We start from the raw sequence: 21,636 nt of genomic DNA, 5'->3' as shown, positions 1-21,636 counted from the left end.
CTGGGATGATACCAATCAAAAGCAGTGCATTTTCTGCCCGATGTACTAAAATAGCCAATTCCTGAGACATCAGGGTTTCAAAGAGAGAAAGAGTTTATTGCTAAGCACGAAGCAGGAGATCAGACAGCTTATTGGCCTAAAAATCTGTCTCCCCAAACTGCAGGAACTGTAATAGCTTTATAGCATCAAAAGATGGGCAGGTTTTCATTTAATGAGCCCAGTGGTTTAAGATGACAAAGTTAGAGATGATCTAATTTATTGAGCATGAGCAGATTGCTAACAAGATAGTTTTGGAATTGGGATAGGTTAGTTCTGGGCTGACTCAAGGCCCTTCACTAATAAACATTAGGGGCTGTCTTGAGTGATCATAAGACTCTAAAGTTGAAAAACAGGATAAGGGGGTACAAGTGGGGGTCAGTCACAAGGTTTTTACAGTCACAAGATAAAGCTATGTAGTTACACAATCATTATCAGATACCAAGGCAGCTGGATGACAGATCAGAAATTTCAGCTATTTCCCTCTGGCTGTTCTAATATAGTAGAAAGTAAAAAGAAGTATCTATCTAATGATTCAGTGATCATAATCATTTGTTAAATCCTAACTTCTCAGTTAAAGGGAGATGAGAGGAAACCCAGGAGATGGTGGGGTCCAGAAAGCAAGTGAAGAAAGTGATTCTCCTGGAGGAGAGTGAGCTACTGTGTCAGCTTCTATTCTTGAGAAGCAGTAAGATAAAAGACAGAGATTAACTGAATTGAATGAGTTGGAGGTTGGTGGTGACCTTGGCAAGAGAGATTTCAGGGAAGAGTAGTGGTGACAGCTTGACTGAGTGGACTGAGGAGGCATGGGGGTGGGAAGCAGTGACAGCAAAGGGGAGAAGATTAATGGGACAGTTGCCAGATGGGGCACATGGGAGATATTGGAATATGTTTGAATATTGATGGGGATGCTGTAATAGAGAGGGAGAAATTGACAGTGCAGAAAAGAGAGGTGAGAGTTGCAGGAGTGAAGTCCTTGAGTGGACGAGGGGTCAGACTCAGCTCATCCTTTTGTAACAGGATGGAAAGGAGAACACAGGGGTGTGGGGGCTGGTCAAATGGTGCACTTTAATGGAAGCCTGAGGACATTTTCTTCTGATTTTTGCTGCTTTCTCAAAGCCCAGTGAAGCGAGGTTGGCAGCTGAGGTTGAGGTTATGTATGGGGGGATTTGAACAGTGGAGCATGCAGGAGGGGTGTGATAATATGTGCTGACAATGGAAGAACAAAGTGATTAGAGAAATGCAGTAGGATTGGCAGGGCTTACCTCTTCCTGTTCTCCACTGCCATGTCCAGGCCATTTCTTCTCTTCTTTCAAAATCGCAGTCCTTTGAGGTACCTCCTCCTCCTGGCTGCAGGTATCTCTAGATGCCCGGGGAACTCCCATCGTTCTTTAGAGATTTTCACATCTAGCTCATTGTCTCTTCCCTCCATCATTTCTCCTGTCACAATCCAACCCCTGTCTCTCCCCTTCAGTTCCATGACCTCCTCACTTCTGCCTCCAGGCTGTGTGGTACTTGGGAGGGGCCGGCTTCATTTAGAACAAGAGGTGACTGGAATGTCTGGAGAGGTGGAAGAGGCTAAGGGGTCTTTGCTGATGGAAGTTGATGGGGAGCAGGGAAGGGTTTGGAGCATGCGCAGGAGAGAGAGATCATGTCAGATTAGAGGATGCATGTCACCTTTTGGAAATGGGAGTCCAGGTGGCAAGATTGACCTGGAAGTCTTGCCTGCGGCTCGAGACTCAAGCTTCAAATCCTGTTCTGGCTCCAAAGCTGCTACCCTTCTCTCCATTCCACTTCTTTATCTCCTTCAGATCCATTCAATCCTATCAGTTCTCTTCTATAATAACTCACAAATTCATGTCCTTTTCTCCATTTCAGCATTATCTACTACTTGGATTACTGCAGTAGTTTCCCAAATGACACTTTCCCATATATGTACCTTCCACACTGTAATTAGACTCATCGTAAAAAGATGTAGATTCTGATCTTACCTCTACTCCATTAAAAAAAATATTTGGTGGCTTTCCATGATTCATGGAATAAAATAGAAACTCCTTAAAAAGGGTCTTTCAAGTATTTCACAATAGGTACTCAACAAATGTTCAGGTCCTGTTACAACCTTGGCTCCAGGCTAATTTTTTTTTTTTTAATGGCATATATTTATTTTATTTAACCCTTAAGTTCTAAGTACAGCACAAATATTTAAAAATATTTAAATATATTTAAAAATATTTAAAATCTCATAACACTGTGAAATAGGCTTACAAGGTTGGTACCATAACTATTTCCATTTCAAAGATAAGGAAAGTGAGGCACAGAGAATTAGGTAACTTATGCAAGCTCACACAGCAAATGGTAGAGCTGGGACTCAAACCCGAGCAATCTGGTTCCTGAGACTATAGACTTAAAATTTAGCCAACACAGAGGTGCCCATTTAAAAGTGAAGCAATCTCTCTCTAAGCAGAATTCGGTAAATAAACTTCATATTCTCCCCTCTACGTGGGACACGACCCCCAGGGGTGCAGTCTCCCTGGCAAAGTGGGACACGACTCCCAGGGATGGGCCACCAGGCTAATTTTGCAGCCGTGCCTTCTACTTTTCTTTCCTTCACACCTAAAGCTTTGCTAACCCAAGAGTATTCATTCTTCATATTCCCCAGTCCTCTGAATATGATGCTGACCCCCTGAGGCTTAGCATCCTCTCCCTTAGTTCCAGGAGCAGAGAGTTCCGTTGCGCTTACCACATTGAGCAATAGTGAATTGTTTTCTCTCTCTCTCCCTCATTAAACTTGGGTTCCTTAAAGACTACTACCACATCCCATTCGTCTTCATCCATTCTATACCCAGCCCCAGCTACTGCCTGGCTGTATACTAGTGAAGGCAAAGGGACTAACCTTTCCTAAATGCCTCTGCTAGGCACTGAGTGAGGCACATGGTTAGAAGAAGCCAAAGCAGTTAAGAGCAGAGACTTTGAAATAAGACAGCCCTGGGCTTGAGTCTCTGCTCCTCCACTTTCTGGTTATGGAGCTTGGAGAATAATTATTTCCCTCTCTGACCTTCAATTTCCTTATCTGTAAAATGGGAGTATTAAAAAAAGAGCTATCTAATGAAGGTGCTTGGAGGATTAAAAGAACTCGTTATTGCACATAAAATGTTTAGTATAAAGTGCTGATAGGCTATTGAGGGGTGTTGATGGGATGTTGAAGGGGTGCCATGGGGAGATTGAGGGGATACTGATGAGATATTGAAGGGATGCTGTTGCTGTGTCAAGGGAGAACTGACAGATTATCACGGGGTGGGGATGGGATATAGAGAGGTGCTGATATTGAGGGGTGATGTTAGGAAAGCTGATGGGAATCCAAGCCTAGAGCAGCTCCAGGGGCAGGTTGACATTAGCATTATAGATTTTGAGAATTATGTGGCTACAGGTGAGAGTTAAAATTCCAGAGTAAATGTGAATGCCTGGGGAGAGAGTATAGCTGGAAGAAAGAAGAGGAAAGCAAGGGGACAGGACCCTGGGAAATACTACCGAGGAGCAGATGAAGAGGAAGCCCAAGCCAATGAGGTAGAGGAGGAACCAACAGAGTTTTTTTTTTTTTTTTTAATCCTATTTTCTCCTAATAGTTTTGAAATCAGCCTACAGTATTAATCTGAGGTCAGCACTATGAGTAGTCAGAGTTGAACGAAGCCCTTGTCCCTGTGAAAGGAGTGTTGATGTTCTGTGTGTTCCAATGCCTTCTAAACCACTAATTCTAGAGTCAAGAGTGGAGTGTGCAATGCCCTTTTGACCTTCTGGATGATGGTGCAGCATTCGATCCCTTAAGAAATGGCTGCATTTCGTATGGAGGTTTTCATCTGCTCATTTGCAGGGACTGAGTTTAGAGCCTTTCAGAGCAGTTAACCAGCTGCAGTAGGTGAATGCCTCCCCATGGAGAAGCAGTGATTTACCTTACATGGCCATCAGGCATTTATCTTTTTAAAAAAAATGCCCCTAAAGAAAGAGATCATCTGACACCTTGGCCAAGGGAACTCATACTCATTCATTCCTTCAACAAATATTTTTCAGGCACCTACTGTGTGTACTTATCTGCACACTGAAGATATTGGGATGGAGAACAATTAAGCAGAGAAGGGCTAGGGGATGTCCAGGAGATAGTGGTTGTGCATTTACGTTGTAGGAGGGTCAGGGAGAGGCTCACTGAGGGAGTAACCTTTGAATGACCATCTGAAGGAAGGGAAGGAGGGAGCAGTCCTCGAGCATATATATTTGGGGACAAGGTTCCAAGGAGAGGGAAGAGCAAGGAAGTGCCTGGAGGGTTTGAGGCCAGCTAGGAGGCCACTGAGGGAGGAGAGTGATAGTGAGGATGGCAGAGGTGCTGATGAGGGGCCGAGATCACTAGGGCCTCATGGGCTGTGCCCTTGTAAGGACCTCAGTTTGCACCCTGAGTGGGATAGGAAGCCATGGGAGGGTTCTGATCAGGAGAAGGCATGGACTGAACACTCACTAGCAGCTGGGCACTGGATTAGATAGACTCTTCCCTGCATCAACTCACACCACTTTATAACTTCTATGTTTGAGACATAAGGGATAGCCACAGGAATGAGCTAGAAATATTTTTCAATGAGTTCCTTCTCTTTTCAACATTCGCTTTACTTGAGAATAATTTATCGAGTTTAGCTTATTTAGACTTTTTGACTTCACTCCTTCTGACAAATACATGTGTGCACATGCATGCACACTTCCATGCACGTGTTAACTCAGGACTGACAAACTGTATAATTCAGATAAATGAATTTTTATCCATGTCTAACATCCCTGGGGCTCATTTCCTCATGCAAATTGGGATAAGAACAGCATGCGGGCAGAGGACCTGTCCTAGCGCCTGACGCACAGTAGGCACTCAGGACAAGTTGGCTCCTCTTCCTAGCCTTCCTCTAATGCAATTCTTGCAAATTAAATAATCTTTTCACCTTGGTACGTGACTGTACTCTTAGATCATTATGCCAATGAATGTATTGGGCTTGGATGACTTCGGTTGTCCTAACTTTACTATCATTTTGACCATTAAATGAATTTATTAATGTACATAAGATAAATCTGTTCTCTCTCCACATTTGAATAGCAATGAAGGGATTTTATATACTGCACCAAGAAGAAATGCATCCTGTAAAACAGTAAAGCTGAGTAAAAGCTGAACACATAAATGTTTCATTCTTGCTAATGAAAAATAAATATATTCAAGGTACCATATTCTAATGCTATACTTTTCTCCATCAGGATAGAATAGCACGGGAAAAAAAAGGCATATTGATACCTTCCACAGAAACTCTGAGTTTTAAAAAATGTTAGTGGCATAAAACTCCCAAAAAATACTGAATTTCTAAAAATAGAAGCAATTAAAGTGTTTAATGTCAACAGAAGCACATTATCTAATGAGCTGTTTTCAGAAGCTAATAATGTGATTAATCACTGTTCTAGTTTGCTAATGCTGCCCATATGCAAAACACGAGAAATGGACTGGCTTTTATAAAGGGGGTTTATTTGGTTACACAGTTACAGTCTTAAGGCCATGAAGTGTCCAAGGTAAGGCATCAACAATTGGGTAGCTTCACTGAAGGATGGCCAGTAGTGTCTGGAAAACCTCTGTTCGCTGGGAAGGCACGTGGCCAGAGTCTGCTCCAAGTTCTGGTTTCAAAATAGCTTTCCCCCAGGACGTTGCTCTTTTAGGCTTCAGCTCCTCAAAAATGTCACTGTTAGTTGCTCTTGGGGCATTTGTCCTGTCTTAGCTTCTCCGGAGCAAAAGTCTGCTTTGAAAGGCCGTCTCCAAAATGTCTCTGTAAGCTGAAGCTCCTCTCTCAGTTCCAGTGTATTCTTCAAAGTGTCCTTCTTCACTGTAGCAAGCTCGCTCCTTCTGTCTGATCTTATATAGTGCACCAGTAATTTAATTTAGACGCACACAATGGGTGGGCCAACACCTCCATGGAAATTATCCAATCAGAGTCATCACCCACAGTTGGGTGGGGCAAATCTCCATGGAAACACTCAAAGAATTACAATCTAATTAACACTGATGGGTCTGCCACACAAGATTACATCAAAGATAATGACGTTTGTGGGGACATAATACATTGAAACTGGCACAATCACCAATTGATAAAAACTGTGAAAAAGAAGTTCTTTTGTACTAATAGTATGTTACATCCAAGTACTACCAGATAAGAAAGACATCTTGGCTAACCAGATACCAGTTGAAGTCAGGGGCAGTTGTCTCCTCCAGCACGTCCTCACCATGTGGCCTTCACTAGTAGGGTCTCTATATTCCAGAGTCTGGTCCTCAGCTTTGCAGGTCTAGTACCCCTCAAAGTTCAAAAGGATTAGGGGGACCAACTCATACTAACCAGACTTACAATAGGTTGATATATAAATCAGATTGCCAATATATTAATTTAAAGTATGGAATAGGACTATGAAGAAGATAGAGTATCTCCTCTTAGCTGGTGACTAGTCCTGTAAGAAACCTGTAGGGGGAGCCAACTTGCAACAAGAATAATGGAGTTCATTTATGCATTCATTCAACTTTTGATTGAGTGCTTACTATGTGTAAGGCCCTGTTCTAGGTGTTAGAGATGCAGCAGTGGACAAGAGACAGAAAACTCCCTTCCTTCTTGGAGTATACATTCTAATGGAGGGGACAAAGGGTGACAGATAATGAGCATATACATATGTATCGTGACAGGGGTGATAGTGCTTTAAAGCCTTGCCATTCAAGGAGGGTCTGGGGGCCTTCTGCTGAGACATCACCTGAGGGCTGGTTAGAAAGGCAGAATCTCAGGCCCATTCCAAACGTGCAAGGATCAGAATCCACATTTGAAAAAGATCCCCAAGTGATTGGTGCACATTAATGTTTGAGAACTCTGCTTTAGAGAATATTTATATTAAATAAGTGAGGGGGATAGCCAGGGACAGGGACAGACGTTATTTTATATACAGAGCACAGGACGGGCCTCACTAATAGGATGACATTTGGACAGAGGCCTGAAGGAAGGGAGCCATGTGGCTATCTGGAGAAAGAGCTTCCCAGAGTGGAGTCATCAGCCCAGTGCAAAGGCCCTGGACAGGAGCATGCACAGCATGTTTGAAGAACAATAAGGAAGTCACTGGAGTGGAACGGAGTGAGTGAAGGGAAGAGCTGTATATATAAGGTCAGAGAGGTAGTGGGGATGGGGTAGTACTAATAGTATGTCACATCCAAGTACTACCAGATAAGAAAGACAGCTGGTATCTGGTTAGCTAAGATGTCTTTTTCACAGTTTTTATCAATTGGTGATTGTGCCGGTTTGAATATATTATGTCCCCACAAACGCCAGATAGTTTAGGGTCTTATAGAAATTGTAAGGACACTAGCTCTTGGTCTGAGTGGGGTGGGAGCCTCTCAAAGGTTCTGAGCAAAGGAGTGTTGTGATCACAGTTCTGTTTTTTAAAGGATCCCTCTGGCGGTGCTGAGAATAGACTGTAGGGGATAAGGGGCAGGTAGGAGGCCACTGCAGTGATTCAAGTGAGAGACTTCAGTGGCTTAGACCACAGTGGTATTAGTGGTGTTGGGAAGTGAATAGATTCTGGATATATGTTGAAGGCGGAGATGACAGGATTTGTAGATGACTAAGATGTTGGGTGAAAGCATAAGAAAAAAATCAGCATTGATGTCAAGGCTATTAGCCTGAGCAACTGGAAAGAAAGAGTTGCCATTTATTGAGTGGAAAATACTTCAGGAAGAATGGTTTGAGGGGAAAATTTGAGAGTTGGATTCTGGGCATAAGAAGTTTGAGATGCCTGTAAGTATCCAGTTGGAGACTTGAGTAAGCAGTTGAATATAGGAGTCTGGAATTTAGGGTAGAGGTCCTGGCTGGAGTTACATAAATAAGCATCGTCCGGGCTTAGAGGGTATTTAATGCCCTGAGTCTGGATGAGGTCATTAGGGAGTGGGAGAGAAGAGAAGAACTGGGTGATATTAACAGACAGTAGCACAGAAACTTCCCATTGCAGCCTTCTTATCGACTGGGATAGACCTGCCATCCAACCGGAATGTGCCAGGGAGAGCACATTCCCCTGGAATGGCCAAGATCTCTTCCTTTGGTTCTTTTTATCTAGGTTTTCTGAAGGCCTCACTCCTGTCTGACAACTCTCTCTTCCCACAGACAATTGGTTTTTTACTTACTTTATTCCAGTTCTAAAAACATACTGGTTTTCTATTGGACTGAAGTGTTTTCCAAGCTTCCTGAGTAGTGATTCTGGGGGAGACTCAACCATCTCACATTGATGGTTTTAAAATTTTTCTTCTCATCTTTTTTTTTTTTTTTTTTTTTTTTGCATTTTTCTTAAACCTAGATTGCACAATTAACATTTTACTGTATTTTCATTATCACATGTCTGTTCATCTATCCATCCATCAATACACCTTTTAAAAAAAGTTTTATGGTGGCAACATATATACCACACAAAAGTTCCCATTTTAACCACTCCCATGTGTACAATTCAGTGATGTTAATAATACTCACAATATGGTGCCAACACCACCATCCATTTACCAAAACTCTTCCATCACCCCAAGCAGAAACTCTGTACCCACTAAGCAATAACTTCCCAGCAGTTGGGGACCTGTACTCTTTTTGTCTATGTTTGCTTATTCTAAGTATTTTATGTAAGTGCAATCATACAATATTTGTCCTTTTGAGTCTGTCTTATTTCACTCAACATGATGTCTTCAAGGTTCAGCCATGCTGCAACGTGTATCAGAACTTCGTTCCTTTTTATGGATGAATAATATTCCAGTGTATCTATATACCACATTTTGTTCATCCATTCATCTGTTGATAGACACTTGGGTTGCTTCCACCTTTTCACTTCTGTGAATAATTCAGCTATGAACACTGGTGTGCAACCATCTTATTTTTCTGATACATTTCAAAATAAGTTGTAGTCATCAGTAGATTTCCACCCTTAATACTTTAGCATGCATATTATTAACTATACAGTTTAGTATTTGTTTATGTTTTTAGGTAAAATTTATATACAATGAAATGCGCAGATCCTAAATAGACCATTTGATGCAGTTTGACCAAGGTATGCACCTGTGTAGCTCAGGTCCCTATCATGATATAGAGGATGACCATCACCCTGTTGCCCCTTCCAAGTTTATCGATCCCTTTTCCTCCCAGAGGCACCTACTTTTTAAATAACACATTCTAACTGCTGACAATGACTTTGAGTACTCTTTTCTTTACTCTGGTTCTGAGAACAGCCTGATGAATTTGATTAGACTGAGGCATTTCCAAGCATCTCCCACCCCCTCTTCTGGAGGAGGGTCATCCACTCAGTTGCATTTTATTCATTGCCTTCTCAGAGGGTAACTTCACTATAACATTTAGGACCATCTCCCACTGGTCTTTACTTCCTGACTCCAGAAATCTCATCCTTAGATTTCTCCTCTTCTCTTCTCCTTTGGCTCATGGACATCACTTGGGAGAAAACTGGTGATGATACTTCTTCAACCCCCTCCTTAATAATCCAGGCTAGCATGTATGGAGCACCTACCAGGGGCTGCATGCCACATGTACCTTGTCTCTCTGACTCCTCACAAAGTGATGGTCCCATTTTACAGGTGAGGAAACTGAGACTCACAGAGCTTGAGTAACTTGCCCAAGGTCCCATGGCTGCAGAGGTGGAGACTTTCTGACCCCAAACCCTCTTAACCTCCTCAACCTTCCGTCTCCTGACCTGAGGCTGGAGGGGCTTTATTTAGGGCGTGCTTTCCTCCTCCCTCTCCTCTGCTTCCCACTTGCTCTTCCCCACAGCTGTCGTGAAGAACCCGCCCAACAACCTGTGGATCATCGCCGCGGTGCTGGCGCCCATCGCCGTGGTCACAGTCATCATCATCATCATCACGGCTGTGCTCTGCAGGAAGAATAAGAATGACTTCAAGCCGGACACTGTGATGAACCTGCCTCAGAGAGCGAAGGTAAGCAGAAGCAGCGGCGGGAAGGGTAACAAGAGCTGGGCCTGCGGGGCTCTTCCTGTCTTTTCCCTCCTGGTTTTTGAGGTCATCGTAAGTACCTTCAGAAACATCCTTGCACATCCTCATTTTGAAGGAGAGTCTTCACTTTTACAATCAGGACACAATGGCTAATATTATCTAATGCTTCTGCCCTAAGGGCTTCTAAGTGCTTTACATATAGCAACTCAATCCTTGCAGCAACCCTTTGAGGAAGCACCATTATTTTACAGATGAGGAAAATGAGGCACAGAAAATTAGAAGCTAGATAGCCTTGAGTGGAGACTCCTTCCTTTTACAGATGAGAAGTGTCTCCTTCAAGGGCATGCAATTAGTAAGTAACAGAACTGATGATACAGAATCAGGTCTTTTGGGTCCCAATGCAGGCCTCTTTGGGGGACATTAGACCCTCCAAACACTCCTTCTTCCATTGGCTGGAATGACTTACCTTCACGGTCAAACTGCAGAGCCTTGGCTGGGCAGCCACCAAACTCCAGTCCTGCAGCTTGACAGAAGCCCAGCCTGGAGCCCTGGCCTCCCTCCACCGCCTCCACCTCCCCACACCACCCACTCCTGGTGACTGTGAGGGGAATGGACTGAGGGAATTCTGAAGGCCGATTCCCAGTCATGTAGCTCCCTGTGTGATATTCCCCAAGGGAAATGTAGTAACCTGTAATACCTGAGGTTTAAATAATGCCCTACAATTTGCTGGGCCCTTCCAGGTCCATCACCTCGTTTGCTTGTCTCAGCAACACTGCAAGGTAGGTCATAGTCAGGACAGGATTTATTATCCTTGTTTTATTGCCGAGAAGTCTAAGGGAAGGAGAGACTGTGGGCTTGTCCAAAGTCACACAACTGGCAGCAGAGGGATAACTCAGGCCCACATCGGAGTCTCTGGGCTCTTTCTACTTTACATACCTTCCTGGACCCTGAGATTTGGGGGTGGGATCCCCTGCCAGTTCTGAACTTCCAGGCTTTGTCTGCCTGTGCAGGAATGAATCGGTGAATCATTCCTTGCTGTGTATATCCATTGGAAGTCACTCCAGGCATGGAGATTGTCCTTGCAGGAGTCACACACCACACACCTAGTTCTTTCTGCATGATCACACCTTGCTTCAGCAAAAGAAGTCAAAGGATTTTTATTGCTTATTGAATTGATACACCTGTTGCAGAGCTGCAGATTGATTAGGCAAGCTGTTCTGTTTCTGTTGACACAAAGACATCACTTCCCAGATACAGCACAATGTTGGTAAAAAGTGTACACTAGGAATTACCCAATCAGGGAAAAATGAAACTATTCCAAGAAGGGGCATTTATTTTCATCTTCACTTAGCTACAGCTCTAGCCTTCCAGATGTAATGGTAATCACCAGAACCTAATTGCAACCAAGTCCAGAAATACAAAACATGCCATACTGAAATCTTTGTGTCATAGATTAAGTCAAAATTTTATTAATTTGCCAAGATGAGTTGGGTTACACATGATTTCAGCATACCTTCTGGCTTGAAAGCTGCCTGAAGCTGGAACAGATTAAATTTTGTGGTTTCTATAGCCCCTTTTATATTCCTACCCAGTGCATGGTACTTCATGCGATATCTGGCTGACGTTGAAAATCAAGCAAATTGATGTTCCACAAGAAGATTGAACTCCCTTGTGTGTGGCAGTGGTGGTGGTTGTCCCCCTCAATGAGGCTGGGCTATGCACGTTGATTTCCAAAGCCCTTTCTTCATGGGAAGCCAGTAGTGTGGAACGGCCTCTTTCTTGCTGCAGCGTTCGAGAGAGGAGGGAGCCGCCTGTATCCCTTCCCACAACCTTGTGTGTGTGAGCAGAATTCAGTTAATGCCAAGGTGATGATACTGAATGAGAAAGTTAGCTCCTGCCACCAATGCATAGGCTAGGAGGAGCGTCCCAGGGACATCACTGCATCTTTAGAATGCAGGTGACAGTGACAGAGGGATCTCTCGGGATCCCTGCTGAGGCTCAGTTATAAACTTCACATGCTGAGCACAGGAGGTGAGTGTGGCTTTCCTGGGAACCGAGGCCAGGGCGTGGACATCTGCACCCCTCCTTAGAGACAAGGTGCTGTGGACATAATCCTGTCACCACTGTTGTCACCCAGGCTTCTGCAGGTGGAATGTTGAGAGAATGATAAATGCAGGAGGGCAAGGGGTCATGCCTCCCCACTTCCTACCTCACTTCTCCTGACTCTTTGTTATTGGAATCACAGCCTTTTCCCAATTTTTCCCTTCATATAATTGAAAAGAACATGGCCACCTGGACAGGCTACCTTAGGGGGAAGTTGTCAGGGCCACAGGTGTGCACAGGATGGAGCCTCTAAATGAAAATCTGCTTGGAACAGATCAGTCACCCGCTAAGGACAGCCTTCTATTTCCTCTGTCTCACACACTATCTGTATGGCCTCCAGTAAGTTACTTGACTTCTTTGTGCCTCAACTTCCACATCTGTAAAATGGGCATGATAACAGTACCCATGGTAGGTTGCTTTGAGGATTAAGAGAGTTAATTTACATAAATTGCTTTGAATTGTGTCTGGCACATAAGAAACATTAAATACAGTTTGGCTGTTATAATTACACTTGTGTTTTCTTTTTTTCTTTCTTTAAAGGTCTAGGGAACATGTCTATTGGAAATGATTTTGATTTGATAATTTTTAAAAACCCCACTGAAGTAATTATAGACAGTTCATGATGTATTACTGGGCCTGGGAGTCACTACTGTGCATCCAATGGGCTATTAATTAATCCCAGGTAATTTTCAAGTTGAAGGTTGAAAGGCCACTGCCCTGGGATCAGAAGACTGAGGGGCTAGTCTTGAGTCTTTCAGCACTTGGCTATGTGAATTTAGGCAAGTCCCGAACCTTCTCTGAGCTTCTATTTACTTATCTGTAAAATGGAGACCGTGATGCTTGCCCTGCTTACTTCAAAGTTTGTTGTGAGCACAAAATGAGATGTCAGTGTTTTGCAGGCTTTAAGTGCCAAACATATGCAGGGGTTGTTATAATGAACCTAATAACAATCGCCCCCTTTTAAGATTCCTCGATGCCTTTATCTCTGCGCCCCCATCATCATTTTTCCGGTGAACTGAAGTATCCAGGAGATAAGTTCTACCCAGTGTAAAGGGTAAGAGGCGAAAGCCAGAGAAAGTGGGGAATGAGGAAGGGAGGGAACCAGGGCAGCTTGCACTGCTCACTGGGGTCCCGGAAAGCCTTAGCTGCCCTTGGAGGCTCCATTGCCGCCCAGGTGGGTCAGGAGCCTCAGCATGGGAGTCCGGCCAAGTACAGCAGGAGATCCCCAACCACAGTGGCGGGCTGCAGAAGGGAAGAGGGCCTGGGAGAGGAACTGTGAAGCATTGTTAGATGGGTCACATAGTACTGGGTCAAAATCCTGGCTCTACTGCAAACCAGCTGTGTGGGCTTTGGTAAGCTGCTTAAACTCTCCAGACCTCAGTGTCTTCATCTCTCAAATGGAAAATCTTGATGATATCTACATCCTTGAACTACAGTGAGGATTAGATGGCATAATTTATGGAAAATTTCAAATGATCTGAAATAGCAAGCCCCTTGTAGGTGGGAGACCATTTATTGTTCTTTATATCTTCAGCATCAAGCACAGTTCCTGGCACAAGCCAGTGCTCAATAACTGATGTTGCAACTAAACTGAATTGGAAAAGGGGGTAGCGGGTGGGGCGCATGGCAGTGCAGCAGAAAAAGGGGGCAATAGGAGATGAGGCTGGGAACATGGGTGCAGCCAATTGTGAAAGGCCTCACATGCCTTGCCAAAGAGTTTGGGGACTATCGAACATTTTTAATAAAAGAGTGATATGACCCAAAGTAGTTTTTTTTTCTTTCCTTAGCCACCTTTTTTTTTTTTTTTTAAACTTGTTGGAGGTATAAGGTGCTGTTCCAGTTTGCTAATGCTGCCGTTTGCAAAATGCCAGGAAATGAATTGGCTTTTATAAAGGGGGTTTATTTGGTTACAAAGTTACAGTCTTAAGGCCATAAAGTGTCCAAGTAAGTCCTCAACAACAGGGTACCATCACTGAAGGAAGTCCATTGGCATCCGGAAAACCTCTGTTAGCTGGAAAGGCATGTGGCTGGTGTCTGCTTGCTCCCAGGTTGTGTTTCAAAATGGCGTTCTCCAAAAGATTGCTTTTGGGGCGTTTTGTCCTCTCTTAGCTGCAGCTCTTCTTCAAAATATCACTCTCAGTTGCTCTGAGGGCCTTCTGTCTGTCAGCTTATTTATGTGGCTCCAGTGAACTAATTCAGACCCACCCTGAATGGGTGGGGTAACACCTCCATGGAAATTATCCAGTCAAAGTCATCACCCACAGTTGGGTGGGTCATATCTCCATTGAAACATCCAGTCAAAAGGTTCCAACCCAATCAATGCTAATACATCAGCCCCCAAAAGACTGCATCAAAGATAATGGTCTTTTGGGGGACATAATACATTCAAACCAGCGCAAGTACTGTTGTGTTGAGAGCATTTCAAAGAAACAATTTGCTAGCCCCTGGGGCCCTTGCTGGTTGACTGTGGGGGAGGACCTGCAGACCCACCTGCTACCTGGAGAGGGGTGGGCCTCCCAGGCCTTTCTGCTGACCTGCTCCAGTCCTCAAGTACGGAGGCCCCTGATGCCAGGCTCTGTGCCAGCTGTTACACACAATCTGTAGACTTCATAGCAGCTCTCTGCTTGGAACATTATTATGCCTCTTCTATGGATGGGGAAATTGAGGCTCTGGGAGGCCAAGTACCCTGCTCAGGTCCACACAGCTTCTATTTGGGCTGACTTCAAGGCCCATGCTTTTTTTTTTTTTTTTTTTTTTAATCTTCTTCTTTCTGATGTGTTTATTTATTAATTTTTTTTCTACTTTACAAAAAAATACTACTACTCCCTCCTACCCCATTACTCCCTCCCCTGGTAACTGCTAATCTGCTTTCTATGTCTGTAAATTTACCATTTCTAGTCATCTCTCTTTTTTTTATTAAAAAAAAATTTATTAGAGAAGTTGTAGGCTTACAGAACAGTCATGCATAAAATATAGGATTCCCATACACCTCTCCACCACCAGCACTTGCATTGGTGTGGAAAATTTGTTACAATTGATGATAGCACTTTTTTTTGTAATGCTACTGTTTTTTTTTCTTCTCTAATAGTAGTTAATTTGCTTCAATTGATGAAAGATTATTAAGGTAGTACTATTAACTATTTTCTGTAGTTTACATAAGGGTATCTTTTCCCCATATTTCCAACCTATTATTATTTTTCATGCATGTCTTTATTTTATTACTCATCTACCCATACACTGGATAAAGCAGGTGTCGTCACAAGGTTTTTACAATCACAGTCGCAAGATAAGAGCTATATAGTTACACAATCATTATCAAAGATCAAGGCTATTGCATTACAGTTCAATGATGTCAGATATTTCCTTCTGGCTATTCTAATACACTAGAAATGAAAAAAGAAATGTCTATATAATAAGTCAGTAGTCATAAACATTTGTTAAATCCTAACTTCTCAGTTACAACTCCTCCCTCTCATTTGATCGTTTTCTCAAACTTCAGGGATATCTGGCAATGACCATTCTAACTTCTTCATGCTACAAAGGGATGTCGATACCAGGGGTAGAGGAGTGAAACTGGTGGATGTTCTTGGAGAGACTGGTACCTCTGGGTTTCAGGGCTTATCTGACATGGGAGCCATCTGGAGGCTTTAAGTTTCTGAAAAAATAAACTTAATAGGTAAAATTTTTATGGAGTCTTAGATGGAGCCCAGGGTATTCTTCAGGATTTTCAGGAATAGTCTTGGTTGAGGCTTGGCTTACTGTGTCAATTTGCAATATCTGCCTGAAGCTTGCTTAAGAATAACCTCAAGAATGACCTCTCGACTCTATTTGAAATCTCTTAGCCACTGAAACTTTATTTTGTTTCAATTCTCTTCCCCCTTTTGGTCAAGAAGGCATTGTCAGATCTTGGAGGGGCAAGATGGCGGCATAGAGAGGAGTGGAAGCTAAGTAGTCCCCCTGGAACAACTAGAAAAAACCAGAAACAACTAGTAAATAATCCAGAATAACTGCGGGGGGACAAACGAGACCATCCATTCATCATACACCAACCTGAATTGGGAGGAATGCCCGAGAACACAGCATAAAATCTGTAAGTAAAACCTGCGGAACCAGGTCGGGAGACCCCCTCCCCCATAGCCCGAGCTGCAGAGCGGCGTGGTGCCAGAGAGAAGCTCTCTCCCAGCAAGCGAATATAGCTCAGCTGAGCTCCAACTGGGGTTTTAAGTAGCGAGTATGAACTGCTCACTACAGGTACGCAGCCCCAAAAAACAGACAGAGGCTTTGGGTGACGACTGACCTGGGAGAGCCGGAGGGTTGCCGTGGACTGGGTCTGAAGGGGACTATCTGTTTCTTTTCTGGCTCAGTGGAGAAAGCCCCAGTCATTTTCAGTTTCCAGGGCTGTGACTCCAGGAAGGGTGGAGACAGCACAAGCAGAGAGCAAGACCATTGAAATGCTAATGACCTCCACCTGGGGGGTCTGTCTTCTCTAGGAGGAAAGGGGTGGGGCCCTTTCCATTCAGAACCAGGACCCAGAGCCTGGGGGAACACGGCCCTACCTCCTCACACCAGTCAAGAATTATAGGCTAACAGGCGTCACCTGCTGGGCAGAAAAGCACAGTGACCCGAGGCATCAAAGGGTGGAGCAATTTTCTAAGACACACCCACAGGGAAACCAGATACTGAATATTTCTTCCCTCTGGGACCTGAGCCTGTTCTGGTCTGGGAAAACCTGATTTGGATAACCAAGGAAACTATGCCTAGACAACAGAAAATTACAACCTACACTAAGAAAAACAAAGTTATGGCCCAGTCAAAGGAACAAACGTACACTTCAACTGAGATACAGGAATTTAAACAACTAATGCTAAATCAATTCAAAAAGTTTAGAGAAGATATTGCAAAAGAGATAGAGGCTGTAAAGGAAGCACTGGACATGTATACGGCAGAAATCAAAAGTTCAAAAAACCTACTAGTAGAATCTATGGAAATGAAAGGCACAACACAAGAGATGAAAGACACAATGGAAACAGACAACAGCAGATCTCAAGAGGCAGAAGAAAACACTCAGGAACTGGAGAACAAAACACCTGAAAGCCTACACGCAAAGGAGCAGATGGAGAAAAGAATGAAAAAATATGAGCAACGTCTCCGGGAAATCAAGGATGAAACAAAGTACAATAATGTACTTATCATTGGTGTCCCAGAAGAAGAGAAGAGAAAGGGGGCAGAAGCAATAATAGAGGAAATAATTAATGAAAATTTCCCATCTCTTATGAAAGGCATAAAATTACAGATCCAAGAAGCGCAGTGTACTCCAAATAGAAGAGATATGAATAGGCCTACGCCAAGACACTTAATAATCAGATTATCAAATGTCAAAGACAAAGAGAGAATCCTGAAAGCAGCAAGAGAAAAGCAATCCATTACATACAAAGGAAGCTTAATAAGACTTTGTGCGGATCTCTCAGCAGAAACCATGGAGGCAAGAAGGAAGTGGTGTGATATATTTAAGATACTGAAAGAGAAAAACCACCAACCAAGAATCCTGTATCCAGCAAAGCTGTCCTTCAAATATGAGGGAGAGCTCAAAATATTTTCTGACAAACAGACAATGAGAGACTTTGTGAACAAGACACCTGCCCTACAGGAAATACTAAAGGTAGCACTACAGGGTGATAGAAGACAAGAGTGTGTGGTTTGGAACACAATTTTGGGAGATGGTAGCACTACAATGTAAATACAGTGAACAAAGGTAACTATGAATACGGTTGAGAGAGGAAGATGGGGAGCTTGTGAGACACCACAAGAAAGGAGGAAGGATAATGACTGGGACTGTGTAACTTGGTGAAATCTAGAGTATTCAACAATTGTGATAAAATGTACAAATATGTTCTTTTATGAGGGAGAGCAAGCAAATGTCAACCTTGCAAGGTGTTAAAAATGGGGAGGCATTGGGGGGAGGGATGCAATCAGCATAAACTAGAGACTGTAACTAATAGAATCATTGTATTATGCTTCCTTTAATGTAACAAAGGTGATATACCAAGGTGAATGCAGATAAGAGGGGGAGATAGGGGAGGCATGTTAGACACTTGACATTGGTGGTACTGTCTGATTCTTTATTCTACTTTGATTTAAGGTTATTTTTCCTTTTGCTGCTTCCTAGCTGTCATTTTTTTGTTTCCTCTTTCTTTTGCCTCTCTACCTTCTTTGACTCTCCCTCCTGCCTTGCGGAAGAAATGTAGATGCTCTTGCTTAGTATGAGCAGAATGTTCAATCAGGATGAACTTAATGTTTGGAAATGAACAGGGGTGTTGGTAGCAAGATGTGAGAATAACTAACAGCGCCGAATGGTGTGTGAATGAGGTGGAAAGGGGAAGCTCAGAGTCATATATGTCACCAGAAGGAAAGTTGGAGGTCAAAAGATGGAAATGTATAAAACTGAATCCTATGGTGGGCAATGTCCATGATCAACTGTACAAATATTAGAAATCACTTCATGAACCAGAACAAATGTATGACAATACAATTAGAAGTTAATAATAGAGGGGCATATAGGGAAGAACTATATACCTATTACAAACTATATACTACAGTTAGTAGTATTTCAACATTTTTTTCATAAACAGTAACAAATGTACTATATCAATACTAGGAGTCAACAATTGAGGGGGTTTGGTTAGGGATAGGGGAGGTTTAGAGTTTCCTTTTCTTTTTTTCTTTTTTCATCTTTCACTTTATTTCTTGCCTGGAGTAATGAAAAGTTTCTAAAAATTGAACAAAAATTAAGTGTGATGGATGCACAGCTGTATGAGGGTACCCAGGGGCAAGTGATTGTACACTTTGGATCTTTGGATAATTGTATGGTATCTGAACAATCTCAATAAAAATGAAAAAAAAAGAAAATTAAAAAAAAAAAAAAAAAAAAAAAAAGAAGGCATTGTCAATCCCACAATTCCAGGGCCTGTCTCATCCCTGGGAGCCATGTCTCAAATTGCCAGGGACACTTACACCCTGGGAGTCATGTCTCACGCAGGGGGAGGGTAGTAATTTATTTGCAGAGTTTGGCTTAGAGAGAGAAACTATATATGAGCAACAAAAGAAGTTCTCTAGGGGTGACTCTTAGGCATAATTATAAGTGGGCTTAGCTTTGCCATGACAGAAATAAGTTTTGTAAAGGCAAGCCTCAAGATCAAGGGCTTGGCTTATTAAATTGGGAGTCCATATTGCTTGAGAGAATATCATGAATTCCCCAGGTGAGGAAGTTTAATAGTTCTACATTTTTTTCTCCAGCCCCTCAAGGGACTTTGTTAATACATTTTTATTTTCTGCTCAAAATACTCTGGAATATATCAGCATATTACAATAACCTGTACAGAATAATAAGATTTCATTCCCTATTCTAGGTTCCATGTAATTAGGTTGTTTAAATAAACTGACCAGACAGGTTAAATTAGATAGTGTGCTACAGAAAACTTAAATTTTAGACAAAATGAGCATCTCTTCCTTTGGTCTCACACAGAAGTTGAAGTTTTAAAATATGAGGAGTATTGTCCTTTACCCTATATTCTGGTTTACTTTAGTCCTAACCAGATCAGTTTCATTCATAGCTCTAACTGAAGTCTGATCTCTTTTTCAGCTTCTTTAGCAGTTGCTGTATAGAGAATGCTGACTTTCAGAGCTGCAGAACTCTAATCTGAGTCTCACATGTCACACAGATACCCAAAGTTCCAGGGAACTACCAGGTTTATACACAAAGAACACAGCATCTCAGAATTTAGAGATAACAGTTAAAACTCAGGAATAAATGTGAGTTCTGCAAGAGCTTACAATTTAGGTACCTTTACAGTGAGCCTATTGAACATTCTGTACTCCTTAATCATCGATTGCCCAATCTCTGCCTACTTTCTATATCCTGATAACCTATGCTCTCAAATTTATTTCTCAGAGCTTGCTCATTAAAGTTAGTTTATATTAATGAGACCATACAATATTTGTCATTTCATTTCTGGCTTATTTCACTCCTCATATTGTCCTCAAAGTTCATTCACCTTGTTGCATGACTCACGACTTCATTCCTTTCTTCAGCCACACTGTGTATACACCTCAGTATGCCCTTCCGCTCATCAGTCAATATTCCCTTGGGCCGCCTCCACCCACTGGCAATCATGAATAATGCTGCCATAAACACCAGTGTGCAGATATCTACTCTTGTCCCTGCTTTCAATTCTTCCAAGAATATACCTAGGAATTGGATTGCAGGATCATATGGCAACCCTAAACCTAGCTTCCTGTGGAACCACCACACTGCCCTCCAGAGGGACTGCAGCATTCTTCTAGTCGTCTCTTAAAAGTGATACCATACTGTTTTGTCCTTATGTTATATTGCTTATTTCACTGAGCATGTTTTCAGGGTTCTTCCATGTTGCAGCATGTCTCATAACTTCCTTTTTTCTTAAGGCCAAATAATATTCCATGTATGTACTACCTTTTGTTTATCCATTCTTTTGTTGGGTTGTTAACACCTTTTGGCTATTGTGAATAAGCTGCTATAAAAATTGGTGTACATGTATCTGTTTGCGACCCTGTTTTCACTCTCTTTGGATATATACTTAGAAGTGGCATTGCCTAGTCAAATGGTAATTCTATATTTAAACTTTTGAGGAACTGGCACATTGCATTCCACAGTGACTGCACCACTGTACATTCCCACCAACAAAACACTGTATTTCCAGTTTCTCCTCATCCTCTCCAAAACTTAATATTTTCCATTTTTTAAATAGTAGCCATCCTTTTCGGTGTGAAGTGGTATCTCATTGTGGTTTTAATTTGCATTTACCTAATGCCTAACGATATTGAGCATCTTTTCATGTGTTTATTGGCTATTTGTATATGTTCTTTGGATGTCTGTTCAAGTCCTTTGCCCATTTTTAAACTGGGTTGTCTTTTTGTTGTTGCACTGAAAAGATTTTTCTATATTCTGGATATTAAACCTAAAATATTCTGAATATTTTGTATATTCTGATATATGGTTTGAAACTATTTTTTCCTATTCTGTAGGTTGTCTTTTCATTTTCTTGACAACGCCTTCAATGCAGAAAAGTTTTAAGTTTTGGTGAAATCACATTATCTATTGTTTTCTTTGTTGTTCGTGCTTTTGGAGTCATAGCTAAGGATCCATTGCTGAATCCCAGGTCATGAAGATTTGCCCCTATGTTATCTTCTAACAGTTTTATAGTTTTAGCTCTTATATTTAGATCTTTGATGCATTTTGAGTTTATTTTTGTATACGATATGAGTAAGAGGTTCTAAGTTCATTCTTCTGCATGTGGATATCCAGTTTTCCCAACATTATCTGTTGAAGAGACTGTTCTTTCCCCAGTGCATGTAGTTAGCAGCCTTGTCAAAAATCAGTTGGCCAAAGATGTATGGGTCTATTTCTGAACTTTCAGTTCTGTCCCACTTTT

At 42.3% G+C, this 21,636-nt stretch overlaps 1 protein-coding gene across 2 annotated transcripts in view; it reads left to right on the top strand.

Moving 5' to 3' along the window:
* The window catches only part of KIAA1549L (KIAA1549 like), a 363,244-nt gene that overhangs the window by 239,730 nt on the left and 101,878 nt on the right, over positions 1–21,636 (top strand). For both annotated transcript variants that reach the window (XM_037840404.1, XM_037840403.1), the window contains exon 11: positions 9,888–10,051. In XM_037840404.1, coding sequence (XP_037696332.1) covers positions 9,888–10,051 — 164 coding nt within the window. The remainder of the gene's footprint in view (positions 1–9,887; positions 10,052–21,636) is intronic.

The sequence above is a fragment of the Choloepus didactylus genome, chromosome 6 (genome assembly GCF_015220235.1).
Source record: "Choloepus didactylus isolate mChoDid1 chromosome 6, mChoDid1.pri, whole genome shotgun sequence".
Taxonomy (NCBI): Eukaryota; Metazoa; Chordata; class Mammalia; order Pilosa; family Megalonychidae; genus Choloepus; species Choloepus didactylus.
The sequence above is the reverse complement of the archived record's forward strand: the minus strand, read 5'-3'. Positions and strand labels throughout refer to the sequence as shown.